The 17565-nt window shown below is 45.9% G+C and overlaps 2 protein-coding genes across 9 annotated transcripts in view; one reads left to right on the top strand and one right to left on the bottom strand.

Annotated features, from left to right (window-relative positions):
- The window catches only part of rai2 (retinoic acid induced 2), a 24638-nt gene extending 16929 nt beyond the window's left edge, over positions 1-7709 (top strand). The window contains exons 2-3 of the mRNA XM_036951533.2: positions 4787-5532; positions 5631-7709. Coding sequence (XP_036807428.2) covers positions 4893-5532; positions 5631-6826 — 1836 coding nt within the window. The 5' untranslated portion in view covers positions 4787-4892 and the 3' untranslated portion in view covers positions 6827-7709. The remainder of the gene's footprint in view (positions 1-4786; positions 5533-5630) is intronic.
- Positions 7710-8017: 308 nt separating this feature from the next.
- The window catches only part of scml2 (Scm polycomb group protein like 2), an 82811-nt gene continuing 73263 nt past the window's right edge, over positions 8018-17565 (bottom strand). For 5 of the 8 annotated variants that reach the window (XM_036951529.2, XM_090207257.1, XM_090207258.1 and 2 more), the window contains 5 exons: positions 15804-15986; positions 15264-15419; positions 12266-12502; positions 11316-11473; positions 8018-9946 (listed from right to left, as the gene is read on the bottom strand). In XM_036951529.2, the coding sequence (XP_036807424.2) occupies positions 9821-9946; positions 11316-11473; positions 12266-12502; positions 15264-15419; positions 15804-15986 (860 nt within the window). In that variant the 3' untranslated portion in view covers positions 8018-9820. The remainder of the gene's footprint in view (positions 9947-11315; positions 11474-12265; positions 12503-15263; positions 15420-15803; positions 15987-17565) is intronic. The other 3 variants (XM_090207259.1, XM_090207260.1, XM_090207263.1) reach the window with 1 other exon arrangement.

The raw sequence follows: 17565 nt of genomic DNA, 5'->3' as shown, positions 1-17565 counted from the left end.
ATCTAACTGAGTGGAGGAGGAATATCCAACCTGATCTAACTGAGTGGAGGAGGAATATCCAGCCTGATCTAACTGAGTGGAGGAGGAATATCCAGCCTGATCTAATGGATTGGAGGAGGAATATCCAGCCTGATCTAATGGAGTGGAGGAGGAATATCCAGCCTGATCTAATGGAGTGGAGGAGGAATATCCAGCCTGATCTAATGGAGTGGAGGAGGAATATCCAGCCTGATCTAACTAAGTGGAGGAGGAATATCCAGCCTGATCTAACTGTGGAGGAGGAATATCCAGCCTGATCTAACTGAGTGGAGGAGGAATATCCAGCCTGATCTAACTGAGGGGAGGAGGAATATCCAGCCTGATCTGAGGGGAGGAGGAATATCCAGCCTGATCTAACTGAGTGGAAGGGGAATATCCAGCCTGATCTAACTGAGTGGAGGAGGAATATCCAGCCTGATCTGACTGAGTGGAGGAGGAATATCCAGCCTGATCTAATGGAGTGGAGGAGGAATATCCAGCCTGATCTAACTGAGTGGAGGAGGAATATCCAGCCTGATCTAACTGAGTGGAGGAGGAATATCCAGCCTGATCTAACTGAGTGGAAGGGGAATATCCAGCCTGATCTAACTGAGTGGAGGAGGAATATCCAGCCTGATCTAACTGAGTGGAGGAGGAATATCCAGCCTGATCTAACTGAGTGGAGGAGGAATATCCAGCCTGGTCTAACTGAGTGGAGGAGGAATATCCAGCCTGATCTAACTGAGTGGAGGAGGAATATCCAGCCTGATCTAACTAAGTGGAGGGGGAATATCCAGCCTGATCTAACTGAGTGGAGGAGGAATATCCAGCCTGATCCAACTAACTGAGTGGAGGAGGAATATCCAGCCTGATCTAACTGAGTGGAGGGGGAATATCCAGCCTGATCTAACTGAGTGGAGGAGGAATATCCAGCCTGATCTGAGTGGAGGAGGAATATCCAGCCAGATCTAACTGAGTGGAGGGGGAATATACAGCCAGATCTAACTGAGTGGAGGAGGAATATCCAGTCTGATCTGAGTGGAGGAGGAATATCCAGCCTGATCTGAGGGGAGGGGGAATATCCAGCCTGATCTAACTGAGTGGAGGAAGAATATCCAGCCTGATCTGAGTGGAGGGGGAATATTCAGCCTGATCTGACTGATTGGAGGAGGAATATCCAGCCTGATCTGAGGGGAGGAGGAATATACAGCCTGATCTGAGGGGAGGAGGAATATCCAGCCTGATCTAACTGAATAGAGGAGGATTATCCAGCCTGATCTAACTGTGGAGGAGGAATATCCAGCCTGATCTAACTGAGTGGAGGAGGAATATCCAGCCTGATCTGACTGAGGGGAGGAGGAATATCCAGCCTGATCTTACTGAGTGGAGGAGGAATATCCAGCCTGATCTTACTGAGTGGAGGAGGAATATCCAGCCTGATCTAACTGAGTGGAGGAGGAATATCCAGCCTGATCTAACTGAGTGGAGGAGGAATATCCAGCCTGATCTAACTGAGTGGAGGAGGAATATCCAGCCTGATCTAACTGAGTGGAGGAGGAATATCCAGCCTGATCTAACTGAGGGGAGGAGGAATATCCAGCCTGATCTAACTGAGTGGAGGAATATCCAGCCTGATCTAACTGAGTGGAGGAATATCCAGCCTGATCTGACTGATTGGAGGAGGAATATCCAGCCTGATCTAACTGAGTGGAGGAGGAATATCCAGCCTGATCTAACTGAGTGGAGGAGGAATATCCAGCCTGATCTAACTGAGGGGAGGAGGAATATCCAGCCTGATCTAACTGAGTGGAGGAGGAATATCCAGTCTGATCTAACTGAGTGGAGGGGGAATATCCAGCCTGATCTAACTGAGTGGAGGAGGAATATCCAGCCTGATCTGACTGATTGGAGGAGGAATATCCAGCCTGATCTAACTGAGTGGAGGAGGAATATCCAGCCTGATCTAACTGAGTGGAGGAGGAATATCCAGCCTGATCTAACTGAGTGGAGGAGGAATATCCAGCCTGATCTAACTGAGTGGAGGAGGAATATCCAGCCTGATCTAACTGAGTGGAGGAGGAATATCCAGCCTGATCTAACTGAGTGGAGGAGGAATATCCAGCCTGATCTTACTGAGTGGAGGAGGAATATCCAGCCTGATCTAACTGAGTGGAGGAGGAATATCCAGCCTGATCTAACTGAGGGGAGGAGGAATATCCAGCCTGATCTGAGGGGAGGAGGAATATCCAGCCTGATCTAACTGATTGTAGGGGGAATATCCAGCCTGATCTAACTAACTGAGTGGAGGAGGAATATCCAGCCTGATCTAACTGAGTGGAGGGGGAATATCCAGCATGATCTAACTAAGTGGAGGGGGAATATCCAGCCTGATCTAACTGAGTGGAGGAGGAATATCCAGCCTGATCTGAGTGGAGGAGGAATATCCAGCCAGATCTAACTGAGTGGAGGGGGAATATCCAGCCAGATCTAACTGAGTGGAGGAGGAATATCCAGTCTGATCTGAGTGGAGGAGGAATATCCAGCCTGATCTGAGGGGAGGGGGAATATCCAGCCTGATCTAACTGAGTGGAGGAGGAATATCCAGCCTGATCTGAGTGGAGGGGGAATATTCAGCCTGATCTGACTGATTGGAGGAGGAATATCCAGCCTGATCTAACTGAATAGAGGAGGAATATCCAGCCTGATCTAACTGAGTGGAGGAGGAATATCCAGCCTGATCTAACTGAGTGGAGGAGGAATATCCAGCCTGATCTAACTGAGTGGAGGAGGAATATCCAGCCTGATCTAACTGTGGAGGGGGAATATCCAGCCTGATCTGAGGGGAGGAGGAATATCCAGCCTGATCTAACTGAGTGGAGGAGGAATATCCAGCCTGATCTAACTGAGTGGAGGAGGAATATCCAGCCTGATCTAACTGAGTGGAGGAGGAATATCCAGCCTGATCTGAGGGGAGGAGGAATATCCAGCCTGATCTAACTGTGGAGGAGGAATATCCAGCCTGATCTAACGGAGTGGAGGAGGAATATCCAGCCTGATCTAACTGAGGGGAGGAGGAATATCCAGCCTGATCCAACCGCACAATAGCCTGGTCTCAGATCTGTCTGCGCTCCATTTCTGTCACAGCAATGCGCTGGAGTTGTCAAGAGAGCACAGACAGATCTGAGACCAGGCTAAAGCCAATGGCTTCCCCCACAAAACATTTACATCTAATAGATAGGAGAGAAGCTGGGAGGACTGGTGACAGGCAAGGACTAGTTCTGCTTCTGGTCATATTTAGACATAATCAGGAGTCATACTCATCTAAATTGCTCTGTGAAGGTTTTCCAGAACTCTGGTTTAAAACACAACAATGGTTTACTGCTGTTCATATTGATCCAGTCTAGTTTTAACTCTGGTTTAAAACACGACAATGGTGGACTGTTGTTCATATTGATCCAGTCTAGTTTTAACTCTGGTTTAAAACACAACAATGGTGGACTGTTGTTCATATTGATCCAGTCTAGTTTTAACTCTGGTTTAAAACACGACAATGGTTTACTGCTGTTCATATTGATCCAGTCTAGTTTTAACTCTGGTTTAAAACACAACAATGGTGGACTGTTGTTCATATTGATCCAGTCTAGTTTTAACTCTGGTTTAAAACACGACAATGGTTTACTGCTGTTCATATTGATCCAGTCTAGTTTTAACTCTGGTTTAAAACACGACAATGGTTTACTGCTGTTCATATTGATCCAGTCTAGTTTTATCTCTGGTTTAAAACACAACAATGGTTTACTGTTGTTCATATTGATCCAGTCTAGTTTTAACTCTGGTTTAAAACACGACAATGGTGGACTGTTGTTCATATTGATCCAGTCTAGTTTTATCTCTGGTTTAAAACACAACAATGGTAGACTGTTGTTCATATTGATCCAGTCTAGTTTTATCTCTGGTTTAAAACACGACAATGGTGGACTGTTGTTCATATTGATCCAGTCTAGTTTTAGTTTTATGGTCATTATAGAAATATCCTGTTTCCTGTATTTGGTCGATATGTTGGAGAACAAAATAACAGATTTCCTGTGTTCTCTGTTCTGCTGCTAAAACAAGTGTTACGTCAGCTGTGAGCTTGTGTCAGTGCTTCAGCTATATTTATTACAGGTTCTCTCCCTCCCAGGTCTCTGTAAAGACATGAGCCACCTTCTGTTCAATCTAACTCAATTAAACCAGGCTAAACATGACCCTTATGAAATTACATTCCTGCTTAATCTATGCCTGCCAGGGAAACACGTTTTTAATAAATGTACTGGTGCTGGCAATGTTAGTTATTGTACTTAGGCTTATAGTGCACTACTTTTGACCAGGGCCCATAGGGCTCATAGTGCTCAGGTCAAATGTAACACACTAGACAGAGAATAGGGTGCTATTTGGGACACAGACATCACTAGCAGGTTCAAGGGTAATACTGGGGGATTTGGAAAAGACAAGAGGATTTAGAAGTGATTTAGTGTTCATTTTGAGTTGAACCAAGTCAAGTCCAACAGTTTGTCCTCGGGGTCTTTCATTAAACCACAGCAGGAGGGACTGGGACATGAAGCTCCAAGTCTACTCTGCTTTCATCCACATGAACACTGAATAAACACTGAACCTTGTTGTTTTCTCTTACTTTACTTTGCTAACTTGCCAGTTCTAGTTCTGACTAATGACCCATATTTGTCCACTTCATTTTCCATTAAAACAAGCCTTTTCTCTTTTCCCCCGTCAGGTTAGATGCCGGTCTGTGACTCTGCTAAACAGTAACCATGGCCACAGTAACCATTGCCCTCCTGTCCTAAGATCAGACTCCAGTGGATGTTTTGAGGAAAAAGAAGATGGAGGATCTTTGCTCGGAGCATGTAGCTGACCTTCCTCAGAATGGGGGAGGTAGTGGAGGAGGAAGAGGTGGTGGAGAGGGGGTCAGAAAGGTAGAGAACACTGCCACCCAGCTGATTGCAAGCGAGGCCTCACGCATCAGCTCTCCTGGCCAGGCTAATCAGAAACCAAGCCTTTCACATATGATAACTATCCCAGCGTCCCCCACCATGGTCAGTCCCAGCGCCGAGGCTCCAGAAGGGGTGGCTGTCAAGGTGGCTGCCACCGTGCTTCAGCCTCTCTGTCTGGGGGACAGTCCTGTGATGCTGCCCATCCACCCCCTCCAACAGATGGCTGGAGGAAACCCTCCCCAGGGGATCCCTCCGTACCTCCTGACCCACCAGGGGCCTCTCTCCCTGGGCTCCCTCTCCCAAGGCCCTGGTCTCTCCCTGCCTCTGGTCCTGGAGCAGCATGTGTTCCAGCATCTGAACACCATGGGAGCAATGCTCCAGCAGACTCCCCCTTGCCCTTCCCTGTCCTTCCTGCAGAACAATCTGCTGTGTCACACCCAACCTCAGACCTCTTCCATGGCTTCGTTGGCCTTCTGCCAGCCTCCAGCCCTGGATCAGAAACTACCTGGACCTCCAGCCCAGGACCCAGGTAATTGTAATGGTATATAGTAATTCAGCTGTCGACTATTGGTGTGTGATCCCTCCGATTGTAGTAATACAACCATCGTCTCTCTTTCTCTCTCCTAGGTATTCATGCCATCCTCCAGAACCCGGCATTCGCTGCCCTCATACAGGACCTGTTTTCTGCACAGACCAACCCCAACTCCTCTTCCTGTCACCCAGCGGGGTCAACCCCAACTGACCACTTTGCTTCAGCCTCGTTCCCCCCATCCCAACCCCAACCTCCACCCCTCTCCTACCCCTACAGCTCCCCACTAGCCCCCCTGGTACCCCCTGCCACCCTCCTGGTCCCCTACCCTGTCATTGTTCCTCTCCCTGTGCCTCTACCCATCCCTCTCCCTATCCCCGTCCCACAGAGCCAGGAGTCCAAAGGATTCTCTGACCCCTCTAAACCAGCCTGTATGGTGACTAAAAGCACACAGACTAACTATGAGGAGATCGTCAGTCCTCCACCACACGGTAACATTATGACTCTTTACCCTCCATCGTCAATGGCCTCTCTGTCCTCTGTTGCCATGGTCCCCGAGGGGGAGGTGCTTGACCTATCAGTGAAATCCCCTCCCATAATACAACCAAAGCAGGAAATGGCATTTCAACAACACGATGACACTGTCCTCGACCTGTCTGTAGCTAGTAAACAGAAAAGAAAAGAGCGTCCTTCATCGCGGGACTGGCACACTTCTTCCGAGGGCACTACTACAGCTTGGCTCCCTTCACCCGAGGGCACTACATCTGTTTCTCTGGAGGTCTTAAAGCCTGCGGAGTGCACTCAGAAGCTTCACCACCACCCGAGCCTGTTGAACGGTGTAACCCATGTAGAATTCAGTAGACGGCGTCAGTGGGCGGTTGTGGATGGAGGTGGGAGCGGTAATAGACCCAGCAGCGAGCCCAAGAGCAGTAGCAGCAGCGGTAGCTCCAACTTTGAGATCTTTCACACCTCTCAAACAGCCAAAGTCATCGTGGCGGTCAAAGACGCGATCCCCACCACCGCCATCTTCTGTGGGAAGATCAAGTCTCTCTCAGGGCTGTCCAGTAAGAGCCTGTCTATTAAACAACACGACTCCTCCGGCCACACGGGGGCGCTGTTACATCAGTGTTACGGTTCTCTGCCTCTAACCAGAGGACACCATGTGGTGGAGCAGAAGGACCCTAACCTCCCCAGGAACAGACAGGCCATCAAACTGAAGAAGGTCAGTTCACAGGAGATCCACATCCTCCCCATCAAGAAGCAACGTCTGGCTGCCTTCTGCCCCAGGAAGTAGAGAGTTAGCCTGGTCCCAGATCTGTTTGTAGAGAGGAGTTAGCCTGGTCCCAGATCTGTTTGTACTGTCTTGCAGATGTGGGACCAGGCTGGAGCGTGAAGTGTCATTGTAGAAGTGGGATCGAATCCCAGGTCAGACAGACAGGGCGGTCTCTGTTACATAAAGGAGGTGGTGATGAGGTGAACTATCCTGGACTAAGACCTGAAGACTTGCGTTAGCTCCCCGAGCTTAGCTAATGCCTAGGCTTTAGCTCAACAGGCTAACACAGTCTTGTGGGACACAAGAGACCCGAGGTTCAAATCCAGTTGGTCACGTGTCTTTACTGCTAGCTCTTGTTGTTGACAGAAGTTACAAGGCGTTCTTCTGAGACATTGGCCAAGTGCTGTGACTACGGCAGACGATTGGGGACAATCTTCCTGACATGGACAATATCTCTTCCATGTGTTGAGAGACGAAGGACGACTTTGTTGCTGTAGTGCTGTGACTACGGCAGACGATTGGGGACAATCTTCCTGACATGGACAATATCTCTTCCATGTGTTGAGAGACGAAGGACGACTTTGTTGCTGTAGTGTTGTGACTGTATTTGTAGTCGTCTGGCATTTTTACCTTACATTCATGTTTAATTCATCAATATATAAACTGTTAAAAGAGGACTTTCTCCTTTTACAAAATGCTGTCAGTTCACAGATGAAATGTGGCTGTCCATCGTCTGCTACTTTCCATGTGAAAAGGTACATTTGTTGATGCTTTGCTAGGCCTATACAGTATTTCATATCTGATTTAGGATCAGACACTTAGCCCGTCATTTGATGGTTCATGTTTGTACGTGATTCAGTTGGAGAAAACTGTCATGAGAATAAAACAAAGTGTTCTTGTTGAACATGATGTCCCTTTGTCTTAATATCACATGTACTTATTTAATACTAAAAGGGACACTTCCCTTTTCCAATGATTAAAGGTTCATGCCGGGGCGGCCTGGTGGTTAGAGTGTTGGGCCGGTAACCATTAAAGGCTGCTGGATCAAATCCCTGAGCTGACAAGGTAAAAATGTCTGTTCTGCTCCTGAACAAGGCAGTTAACCCACTGTTCCCCGGTAGGCCCGCGTTGTAAAATAAGAATTTGTTCTTAACTGACTTGCCTGGTTAAATAAAAATGCTTGTCAACTCTCATGAAATGAGGCAAATGGTGAAAAAAAAAAAAAGTTTAATTGCGTGAAAGTACATATGCGAATATTATTTAACAAACAAGCCTTTTCCAGTACCGGTACTTGAGAAGTTGTTTTTACTGTATATATATGTACACTGTGTGTTGTTTCTATGGAACAACAGACGAAAATGTAGAATATTAAAAAATATATACAAAGTTGATCTAAAATATTGTCAAACAGAAAATGAACTTTACAACAAGCAAATGCTACTATGAAGAAGTCTGTCCTAAAACACAAAAGCCTAGTAAAACCTGAGTATCACAATAAAGCAAGGCCGTTTGAAGTATTACCGTTCATTTAAACTGAGAACCTTCTGGAAAAATGTTCAGAAATGGATCACTTCTTCTGCCACAGCGACAAGATAAATAGTAAAAATAAGTCCTATTTTATCACATTATAGGTTGTTGTGACACAAATGAATCCACATCCACATCTCTTCTCCTTGTGTGTTGAATCCCCCTAACACTCCATATCCTGTTTGTCTGACTGCTACACAGCCTTGTATCCATATATACAGGATATCCTGTTTGTCTGACTGCTACACAGCCTTGTATCTATATATACAGGATATCCTGAACATGAAACGTTAGATACATATCAACTGTCCATTTGGTGCTTGAAAACCTTCCGACAACCAACAGTCAACTATCTACTTTTAACGGCTATGATTTGAAATGAGATGAAGGCCATACACGTGTTGCAATCAATGTTCAGCTTGGCTACCATCAGGTCTGATGGTGTAGCCAACACTACCAGTACAAATACCAGACTGTTTGGGTTAAAATACAGACAGGATTCAACACAACCTTCCTGTATATATGCAGAGATTAATAATACCTTTTAAAGACAGTACAAAATCCAAGATATAAAAAAAAACAACATATTTTTTGGCTTTTTATGTAAAACACAGGTTTTTTGTCTGGTTCTTCAAACATAAGTCCACCATCTTCTTTTACAATGAGACGTTGACTTGAACAGGAACTTCCTGTCTTCATTGTCCAACCTATTCTAGAATCTACACGCAATGTCCAATCGCAATCATAGATCCTGGTTAGAAGTTCCATTGGGGCGATCCAAAGAACGATCAGTGTTCCAACGAGTCCAGATTGTGTGATGTCACACCCTGAATGCACTAAGGAGTACGGTCAAATGTGGTGTCCAAAACAAACAATGAATCTTAACAGCATGGTACATTCTCCTTATCAACATCCTTTGATATTAAAACTATTGAAGAATCAAATCACAGTCTCCATATAGAAGCTGAATGGTTGATATCTTATTGCAATGAGAGGCTAGTGCAACAAGTAATACATGCCATTGGGGGTTGTGTGGAGATGGCTCCTTGCATCTCCAGGTCTCCACGGCTGACAGTAGCCTGGTCTCAGATCTGTTTGTTTTTTACAGAACATTCTGGGACCAGGCTAAGTAGGTAAGGGTTGAGAGAAGGTGTACATGGGCAATGCATAGGTAGGTAAACACTCAACATCATCCTTTGGGATTCAGCTGAGTCTATTCTAAAGAATAGTAGACTGAAGTTCGTTCATAGTGTTTCTCTGTACGGACGTTCACACTGACGTTCACACTGACGTTCATACTGTTTCTCTGAATGCTCTTCATCACAGGATGAGGTATGAAGGTCTCTGCAAAGGAATGATTAAGGACTCATTGTGCTTAGGGTTTCACAGCAAAGATGATCTTCCCATTCTAGTGTGTGTGTGTGTGTGTGTGTGTGTGTGTGTGTGTGTGTGTGTGTGTGTGTGTGTGTGTGTGTGTGTGTGTGTGTGTTACTGTTTGGTCTGTTTGAGCCTCTCGATGTGGTGACATAGCTTGAGGGCGGGGCCTAGCTTCAGACCCATGTACTTCATGATGATGTCACTACGTAGAAGCATCAGCGCCTTTCCGTCGATCTCCTGAAGACAAGAGACAAACGCAGTCAGAAAGAGGGCTTAGCACCAACACAGGACAAGATGACAGCCAAGATGGCCGAAACATCTATGATTAACTCTTCTAAATGAAAGGTTGTGGGGTTTTTTTTAACGTTCAACAGTGATAGGTGCACCTATTTTCCCCAACACAGAACCAACATAACAGCAGAACAACAACACAATTCTCTCTGAGCTGAGATGTCCAGACAGACATCAACAGAAAATGTCTGCCGTCGTACTGTAAACATTCACTGCGTTGTAGATGGCCTGTATGGTTGAACAGAGTTGGGTTTTCCTGGAGGGAATGAAAGTGATTCTCTCCAGACAGGTAGGGAAGGTTCTGAGACAGGCCAGTGCTAGTCTCCCAGGTTATAGACTAAACACAGAGGACACAGGCCATAGGAATAGAATTAGAACACTGTTGTAAATCTATCTGTGACACATAGGTCCTCCCTTCCTGCTTCTGACAGGGACATACACACAGCGAGGAGGGCTGGAGCACATCAGAACCAGGCCAGACACCTAACACATATCCTGGAGTGAATTTATTTTTGGGGATATTTATTGAATTTTTACACAACATAAAAATAATCTAGGGGGCATCTCAATAGTGTAACATCAGGCCTGGACCCGGGACACTTAGACACACATCTAGGGGGCATCTCAATAGTGTAACATCAGGCCTGGACCCGGGACACTTAGACACACATCTAGGGGGCATCTCAATAGTGTAACATCAGGCCTGGACCCGGGACACTTAGACACACATCTAGGGGGCATCTCAATAGTGTAACATCAGGCCTGGACCCGGGACACTTAGACACACATCTAGGGGGCATCTTAATAGTGTAACATCAGGCCTGGACCCGGGACACTTAGACACACATCTAGGGGGCATCTTAATAGTGTAACATCAGGCCTGGACCCGGGACACTTAGACACACATCTAGGGAGCATCTCAATAGTGTAACATCAGGCCTGGACCCGGGACACTTAGACACACATCTAAGGGGCATCTCAATAGTGTAACATCAGGCCTGGACCCGGGACACTTAGACACACATCTAGGGAGCATCTCAATAGTGTAACATCAGGCCTTTACCCGGGACACTTAGACACACATCTAGGGAGCATCAGGCCTGGACCCGGGACACTTAGACACACATCTAGGGAGCATCTCAATAGTGTAACATCAGGCCTGGACCCGGCACTTAGACACACATCTAGGGAGCATCTCAATAGTGTAGTGTCTGCCTCCTCGTCTCCTTCCCTCTATCAGCAGTGATGCTCCAAAGGAAGAAAAAGGACAAGAAACATCATCAATCAATAAATAAATCAATCAAGGTCAACTCACGTGTTTTCTGAAGAGCTCCACGTGGGGTCCGAGTGTTTGGGGGTCGGCGTCGTGGACAAACTGCATCACCTCATCCACAGACCAGGAGGAAGGGGCGTTCCCGGCAGCCTCCCGGTCTGCAGCTGCCAGGTGCTCAGGACCTGTGGTGGAGCTCGCAGCTGAACAACAGAACACACAGACAGAGCAGCAGAGAGTCAGAATTCAATACTCACCTTTATAGTTAACCACCATGAATACTAATAGTTTCAGACTTTACAGGGCGGCAGGGTAGCCTAGTGGTTAGAGCGTTGGACTAGTAACCGAAAGGTTTCAAATCCCCGAGCTGACAAGGTGCCATTCTGCCTCTGAACAAGGCAGTTAACCCACTGTTCCTAGGCCGTCATTGAAAATAAGAATTTGTTCTTAACTGACTTGTCTAGTTAAATAAATAAAATTACTTTACAGGGAAGGCACAACATATCCATGGCATTGTCCACTAGGTGGCAGTGCTACACAACATATCCATGGCATTGTCCACTAGGTGGCAGTGCTACACAACATAGCCATCGCATTGTCCACTAGGTGGCAGTGCTACACAACATATTTACTGCATCCTGACTACACTTCGGTTAAACAAATGAAAATAAAAACACCATCGTCTTTCTTGAACTAACTTGTCTTGCTAGCACTGTCTCAGCTGCTTTATTCTGGAAAATGCACTGACTGCGACTGAGATGTGTGGTTGTCTCACCTAGCTATCTTAAGATGAATGCACTAACTAAGTCGCTCTGGATACGAGCGTCTGCTAAGTTACTAAAATGCTGAATGTGATCTGCTCCAACACAGGAAGCCTAGCCCCCCCCCAAAAATCAACATTCAAACAAACGTAAATGGCCAACTAGAATCTAGAGGCACACACAAGGCCCGCCCAGTCAGCCAGCCAATGGGGGTTAAGCTCTTACAAGGCCTACCTTCCACTCTTCTCTGTAGCCCTCTGGACCCCAGGTCAGAAGGGTTGGGGGCCAGGCGCCTGAGGGGTGGTGGTGGGGGGTGACCAGACCCAGACCCAGGGTAGTAGGGGCTGCTGGACCCCTGGCCACGGTACTCTGAGGTGGTGCGTTGTGTCAGGGGGCGAGGGGTCATGGAGGGAGAGGTGGAGGTGTCCATAGGGTCCTCAGTCAAACCGTTCTCACTGCGAGGAAGGGGCTCTGATGGAGGGTAAGAGAGGTAGGATCGTCAGCGTATAGACACACACTAATACAGTGTCACAACCACATGAATTCTTTAAGTAAAATGACATCTGATAATGTGTCATGAGAAACTAAGCAAGTGGTTGGTGATTAATCATGAAGTGGTAGCTTAGCCGTTAGCTGTTTGGTGATTAATCATGAAGTGGTAGCTTAGCCGTTAGCTGCTTGGTGATCGGTGATTAATCATGAAGTGGTAACTTAGCCGTTAGCTGCTTGGTGATCGGTGATTAATCATGAAGTGGTAGCTTAGCCGTTAGCTGCTTGGTGATTAATCATGAAGTGGTAGCTTAGCCGTTAGCTGCTTGATGATCGGTGATTAATCATGAAGTGGTAGCTTAGCCGTTAGCTGCTTGGTGATCGGTGATTAATCATGAAGTGGTAGCTTAGCCGTTAGCTGCTTGGTGATCGGTGATTAATCATGAAGTGGTAGCTTAGCCGTTAGCTGCTTGGTGATCGGTGATTAATCATGAAGTGGTAGCTTAGCCGTTAGCTGCTTTGTGATTAATCATGAAGTGGTAGCTTAGCCGTTAGCTGCTTGGTGATTAATCATGAAGTGGTAGCTTAGCCGTTAGCTGCTTGGTGATTAATCATAAAGTGGTAGCTTAGCCGTTAGCTGCTTGGTGATCAGTGATTAATCATTAAGTGGTAGCTTAGCCGTTAGCTGCTTGGTGATTGGTGATTAATCATGAAGTGGTAGCTTAGCTGTTAGCTGCTTGGTGATTAATCATGAAGTGGTAGCTTAGCCGTTAGCTGCTTGGTGATCGGTGATTAATCATGAAGTGGTAGCTTAGCCGTCAGCTGCTTGGTGATTAATCATGAAGTGGTAGCTTAGCCGTTAGCTGCTTAGTGATTAATCAAGAAGTGGTAGCTTAGCCGTTAGTTGCTGATGCAATTACATTGAACAGTGGCAGGTCATCAGTATCTGTACAGTTACTAAGACTTCATGAATAAACTATACAAGCAGAAGTTTTAATTAACCAAACAGCAGTTATGCATTAAGGAAAGTGTTTCAATAATGTAGAATCAGGAGGCAATAAGAAGGAAGACGATTGGCCACAACTATCACTCTACTGAGGACACAAGGAAGTGGTTATTTGTGTTAATTCAGTAGAGTGATCCTTCTAGTTAATCACAGTGCCCAGTCCAGCACTGGGCTGCATCTTAATAGTGTAGAGAGGCTTCCTCTCCTTCTAGTTAATCACAGTGCCCAGTCCAGCACTGGGCTGCATCTTAATAGTGTAGAGAGGCTTCCTTTCCTTCTAGTTAATCACAGTGCCCAGTCCAGCACTGGGCTGCATCTTAATAGTGTAGAGAGGCTTCCTCTCCTTCTAGTTAATCACAGTGCCCAGTCCAGCACTGGGCTGAATCTTAATAGTGTAGAGAGGCTTCCTCTCCTTCTAGTTAATCACAGTGCCCAGTCCAGCACTGGGCTGCATCTTAATAGTGTAGAGAGGCTTCCTCTCCTTCTAGTTAATCACAGTGCCCAGTCCAGCACTGGGCTGCATCTTAATAGTGTAGAGAGGCTTCCTCTCCTTCTAGTTAATCACAGTGCCCAGTCCAGCACTGGGCTGCATCTTAATAGTGCAGAGAGGCTTCCTCTCCTTCTAGTTAATCATAGTGCCCAGTCCAGCACTGGGCTGCATCTTAATAGTGTAGAGAGGCTTCCTCTCCTTCTAGTTAATCATAGTGCCCAGTCCAGCACTGGGCTGAATCTTAATAGTGTAGAGAGGCTTCCTCTCCTTCTAGTTAATCACAGTGCCCAGTCCAGCACTGGGCTGCATCTTAATAGTGTAGAGAGGCTTCCTCTCCTTCTAGTTAATCATAGTGCCCAGTCCAGCACTGGGCTGAATCTTAATAGTGTAGAGAGGCTTCCTCTCCTTCTAGTTAATCACAGTGCCCAGTCCAGCACTGGGCTGCATCTTAATAGTGTAGAGAGGCTTCCTCTCCTTCTAGTTAATCACAGTGCCCAGTCCAGCACTGGGCTGCATCTTAATAGTGTAGAGAGGCTTCCTCTCCTTCTAGTTAATCACAGTGCCCAGTCCAGCACTGGGCTGCATCTTAATAGTGTAGAGAGGCTTCCTCTCCTTCTAGTTAATCATAGTGCCCAGTCCAGCACTGGGCTGCATCTTAATAGTGTAGAGAGGCTTCCTCTCCTTCTAGTTAATCACAGTGCCCAGTCCAGCACTGGGCTGCATCTTAATAGTGTAGAGAGGCTTCCTCTCCTTCTAGTTAATCACAGTGCCCAGTCCAGCACTGGGCTGCATCTTAATAGTGTAGAGAGGCTTCCTCTCCTTCTAGTTAATCACAGTGCCCAGTCCAGCACTGGGCTGCATCTTAATAGTGTAGAGAGGCTTCCTCTCCTTCTAGTTAATCACAGTGCCCAGTCCAGCACTGGGCTGCATCTTAATAGTGTAGAGAGGCTTCCTCTCCTTCTAGTTAATCACAGTGCCCAGTCCAGCACTGGGCTGCATCTTAATAGTGTAGAGAGGCTTCCTCTCCTCATTTCATCTGCACTGACATTAAAACTGGACAGGTGAAAGTCAATTCCTGGGTAGCTATCCTCCATTTAGTTTTTCCTTATCCTGTATTTTGTGTTTATATATCAGTACTGAAGGAGACGAGATGACAAAGGAAGGACAGGAGGTCATTTCAAACTATTGTGATGTATCCCCAGTGAGTGCACCAGGGGTAACTCTGAGGCTGAGGGGTGTTAGTGTACCTTCCGAGGGGTGTGCCTCTGTGCTGTGCAGCCGTTTGGAGGAGGACAGGGGAGAAGGGTAAAGGTTACAGTCCCTGTTTCTGTCCATCTGGAAGCGCCTGCTCCTTCCTACGGAGCCTCTGGCTATGGACAAGGCCTCTGACATCTCTTCTTTTACTGAAGACAACAGAGGAGAGAAAAGAGATGGCATCAGCTACTGCCAACTGAGGACCACTGAGATCTCTTCTTTTACTGAAGACAACAGAGGAGGGACAAGAGACGGCATCAGCTACTGCCAACGAAGGGCCACTGAGATCTCTATAAACTTGTGTTTTATAGAGGGGTCTGATGTTTCATGTGGGTCAGTGACCTGTTGAAGGAAATGCTATGACATTATAGATGACCAATGGAATATTAGAGAAATAGCCACAGTTTATATTGTGACTGTTGATGGTGTAGGTTGATGGGAAATACATGCTGGCTTGTGGCTTTGTGACAAAGATAAGGAAAAGCTCACAAACACACACACACACACACACAAAATCGGGTGGCAGGCATTACCTGACGTGCTCCTGTCGTAGGCTGTGTGTGCAGTGGAGGCCATGAATGCAGGGCTGAAGGGTTGGGAGGAGAACAGGTTGTCACTCTGCAGCTGGTGACACAGAGTCTCCATGAACCTGAGCACAAAGGAGGCAGAGGAGGCCTGTGGCAGCTTGACATAGTGGATCCCCCCATCAGACCGCACTGCAGGGTGGGAGACAGAACAGATAGACACAGTCATATGGTATCTAGCTGATTACAGAGGCACTGAAGGCCTGGGACAGCAAGGAGGCCTACAAACCTGACTTAGTTACATCAGCTCTGTCAGGAGGAATGGGCCAAAATTCACCCAACTTATTGTGGGAAGCTTATGGAAGGTTACCCGAAACCTTTGACCCAAGTTAAACAATTTAAAGGCAATGCTATCAAATACTAATTGAGTGTATGTAAACTTCTGACCCACTGGGAATGCGATGAAAGAAATAAAAGCTGAAATAAATCATTCTCTCTACTATTATTCTGACATTTCACATTCTTAAAATAAAGTGCTGACCCTAACTGACCTAAAAACAGGGAATTTTTACTAGGATTAAATGTCAGGAATTGTGAAAAACTAAGTGTTAAATGTGTTTGGCTAAGGTGTATGTAAACTTCCGACTTCAACTGTCTGTATCTGGGCTGAGAGAGGCAGGCAGAGGCACTCAGCAGATGGAGAAGTGACTGGCTGTACCAGACATACATCACATAGCTCTTTACCTAGCTGTTGAAACACTATCTGTTAGGGACCTGACCATACCATATTATCTGTTAGGGACCTGACCATACCATATTATCTGTTAGGGACTTGACCATACCATATTATCTGTTAGGGACCTGACCATACCATATTATCTGTTAGGGACCTGACCATACCATATTATCACCATACTTATGTATGGAGATTCTCACAATTCTATATGTATTGCGATTCGATACTGTGATTTTATTGTGATTCCATGTTCCAAACATATTGCTCACCATTTGTCTGCTGTCGAGGAACAAGAGAGAACCATGAGAACCATGATTCTATGGCGCAGTAAAGACATGATTATTTGGTTTCTATGGCGCAGTAAAGACATGATTATTTGGTTTCTATGGCGCAGTAAAGACATGATTATTTGGTTTCTATGGCGCAGTAAAGACATGATTATTTGGTTTCTATGGTGCAATAAGAGACATGATTATTTGGTTTCTATGGCGCAGTAAAGACATGATTATTTGGTTTCTATGGCGCAGTAAAGACATGATTATTTGGTTTCTATGGCGCAGTAAAGACATGATTATTTGGTTTCTATGGCGCAGTAAAGACATGATTATTTGGTTTCTATGGCGCAATAAGAGACATGATTATTTGGTTTCTATGGCGCAGTAAAGACATGATTATTTGGTTTCTATGGCGCAGTAAAGACATGATTATTTGGTTTCTATGGCGCAGTAAAGACATGATTATTTGGTTTCTATGGCGCAGTAAAGACATTATTATTTGGTTTCTATGGCGCAGTAAAGACATGATTATTTGGTTTCTATGGCGCAGTAAAGACATGATTATTTGGTTTCTATGGCGCAGTAAAGACATTATTATTTGGTTTCTATGGCGCAGTAAAGACATGATTATTTGGTTTCTATGGCGCAGTAAAGACATGATTATTTGGTTTCTATGGCGCAGTAAAGACATGATTATTTGGTTTCTATGGCGCAGTAAAGACATGATTATTTGGTTTCTATGGCGCAGTAAAGACATGAT

This window comes from Oncorhynchus mykiss, chromosome 18 (genome assembly GCF_057628025.1).
Source record: "Oncorhynchus mykiss isolate SJ-2025 chromosome 18, ASM5762802v1, whole genome shotgun sequence".
Classification (NCBI taxonomy): Eukaryota; Metazoa; Chordata; class Actinopteri; order Salmoniformes; family Salmonidae; genus Oncorhynchus; species Oncorhynchus mykiss.
This window is presented reverse-complemented; position numbering and strand designations above follow the sequence as displayed.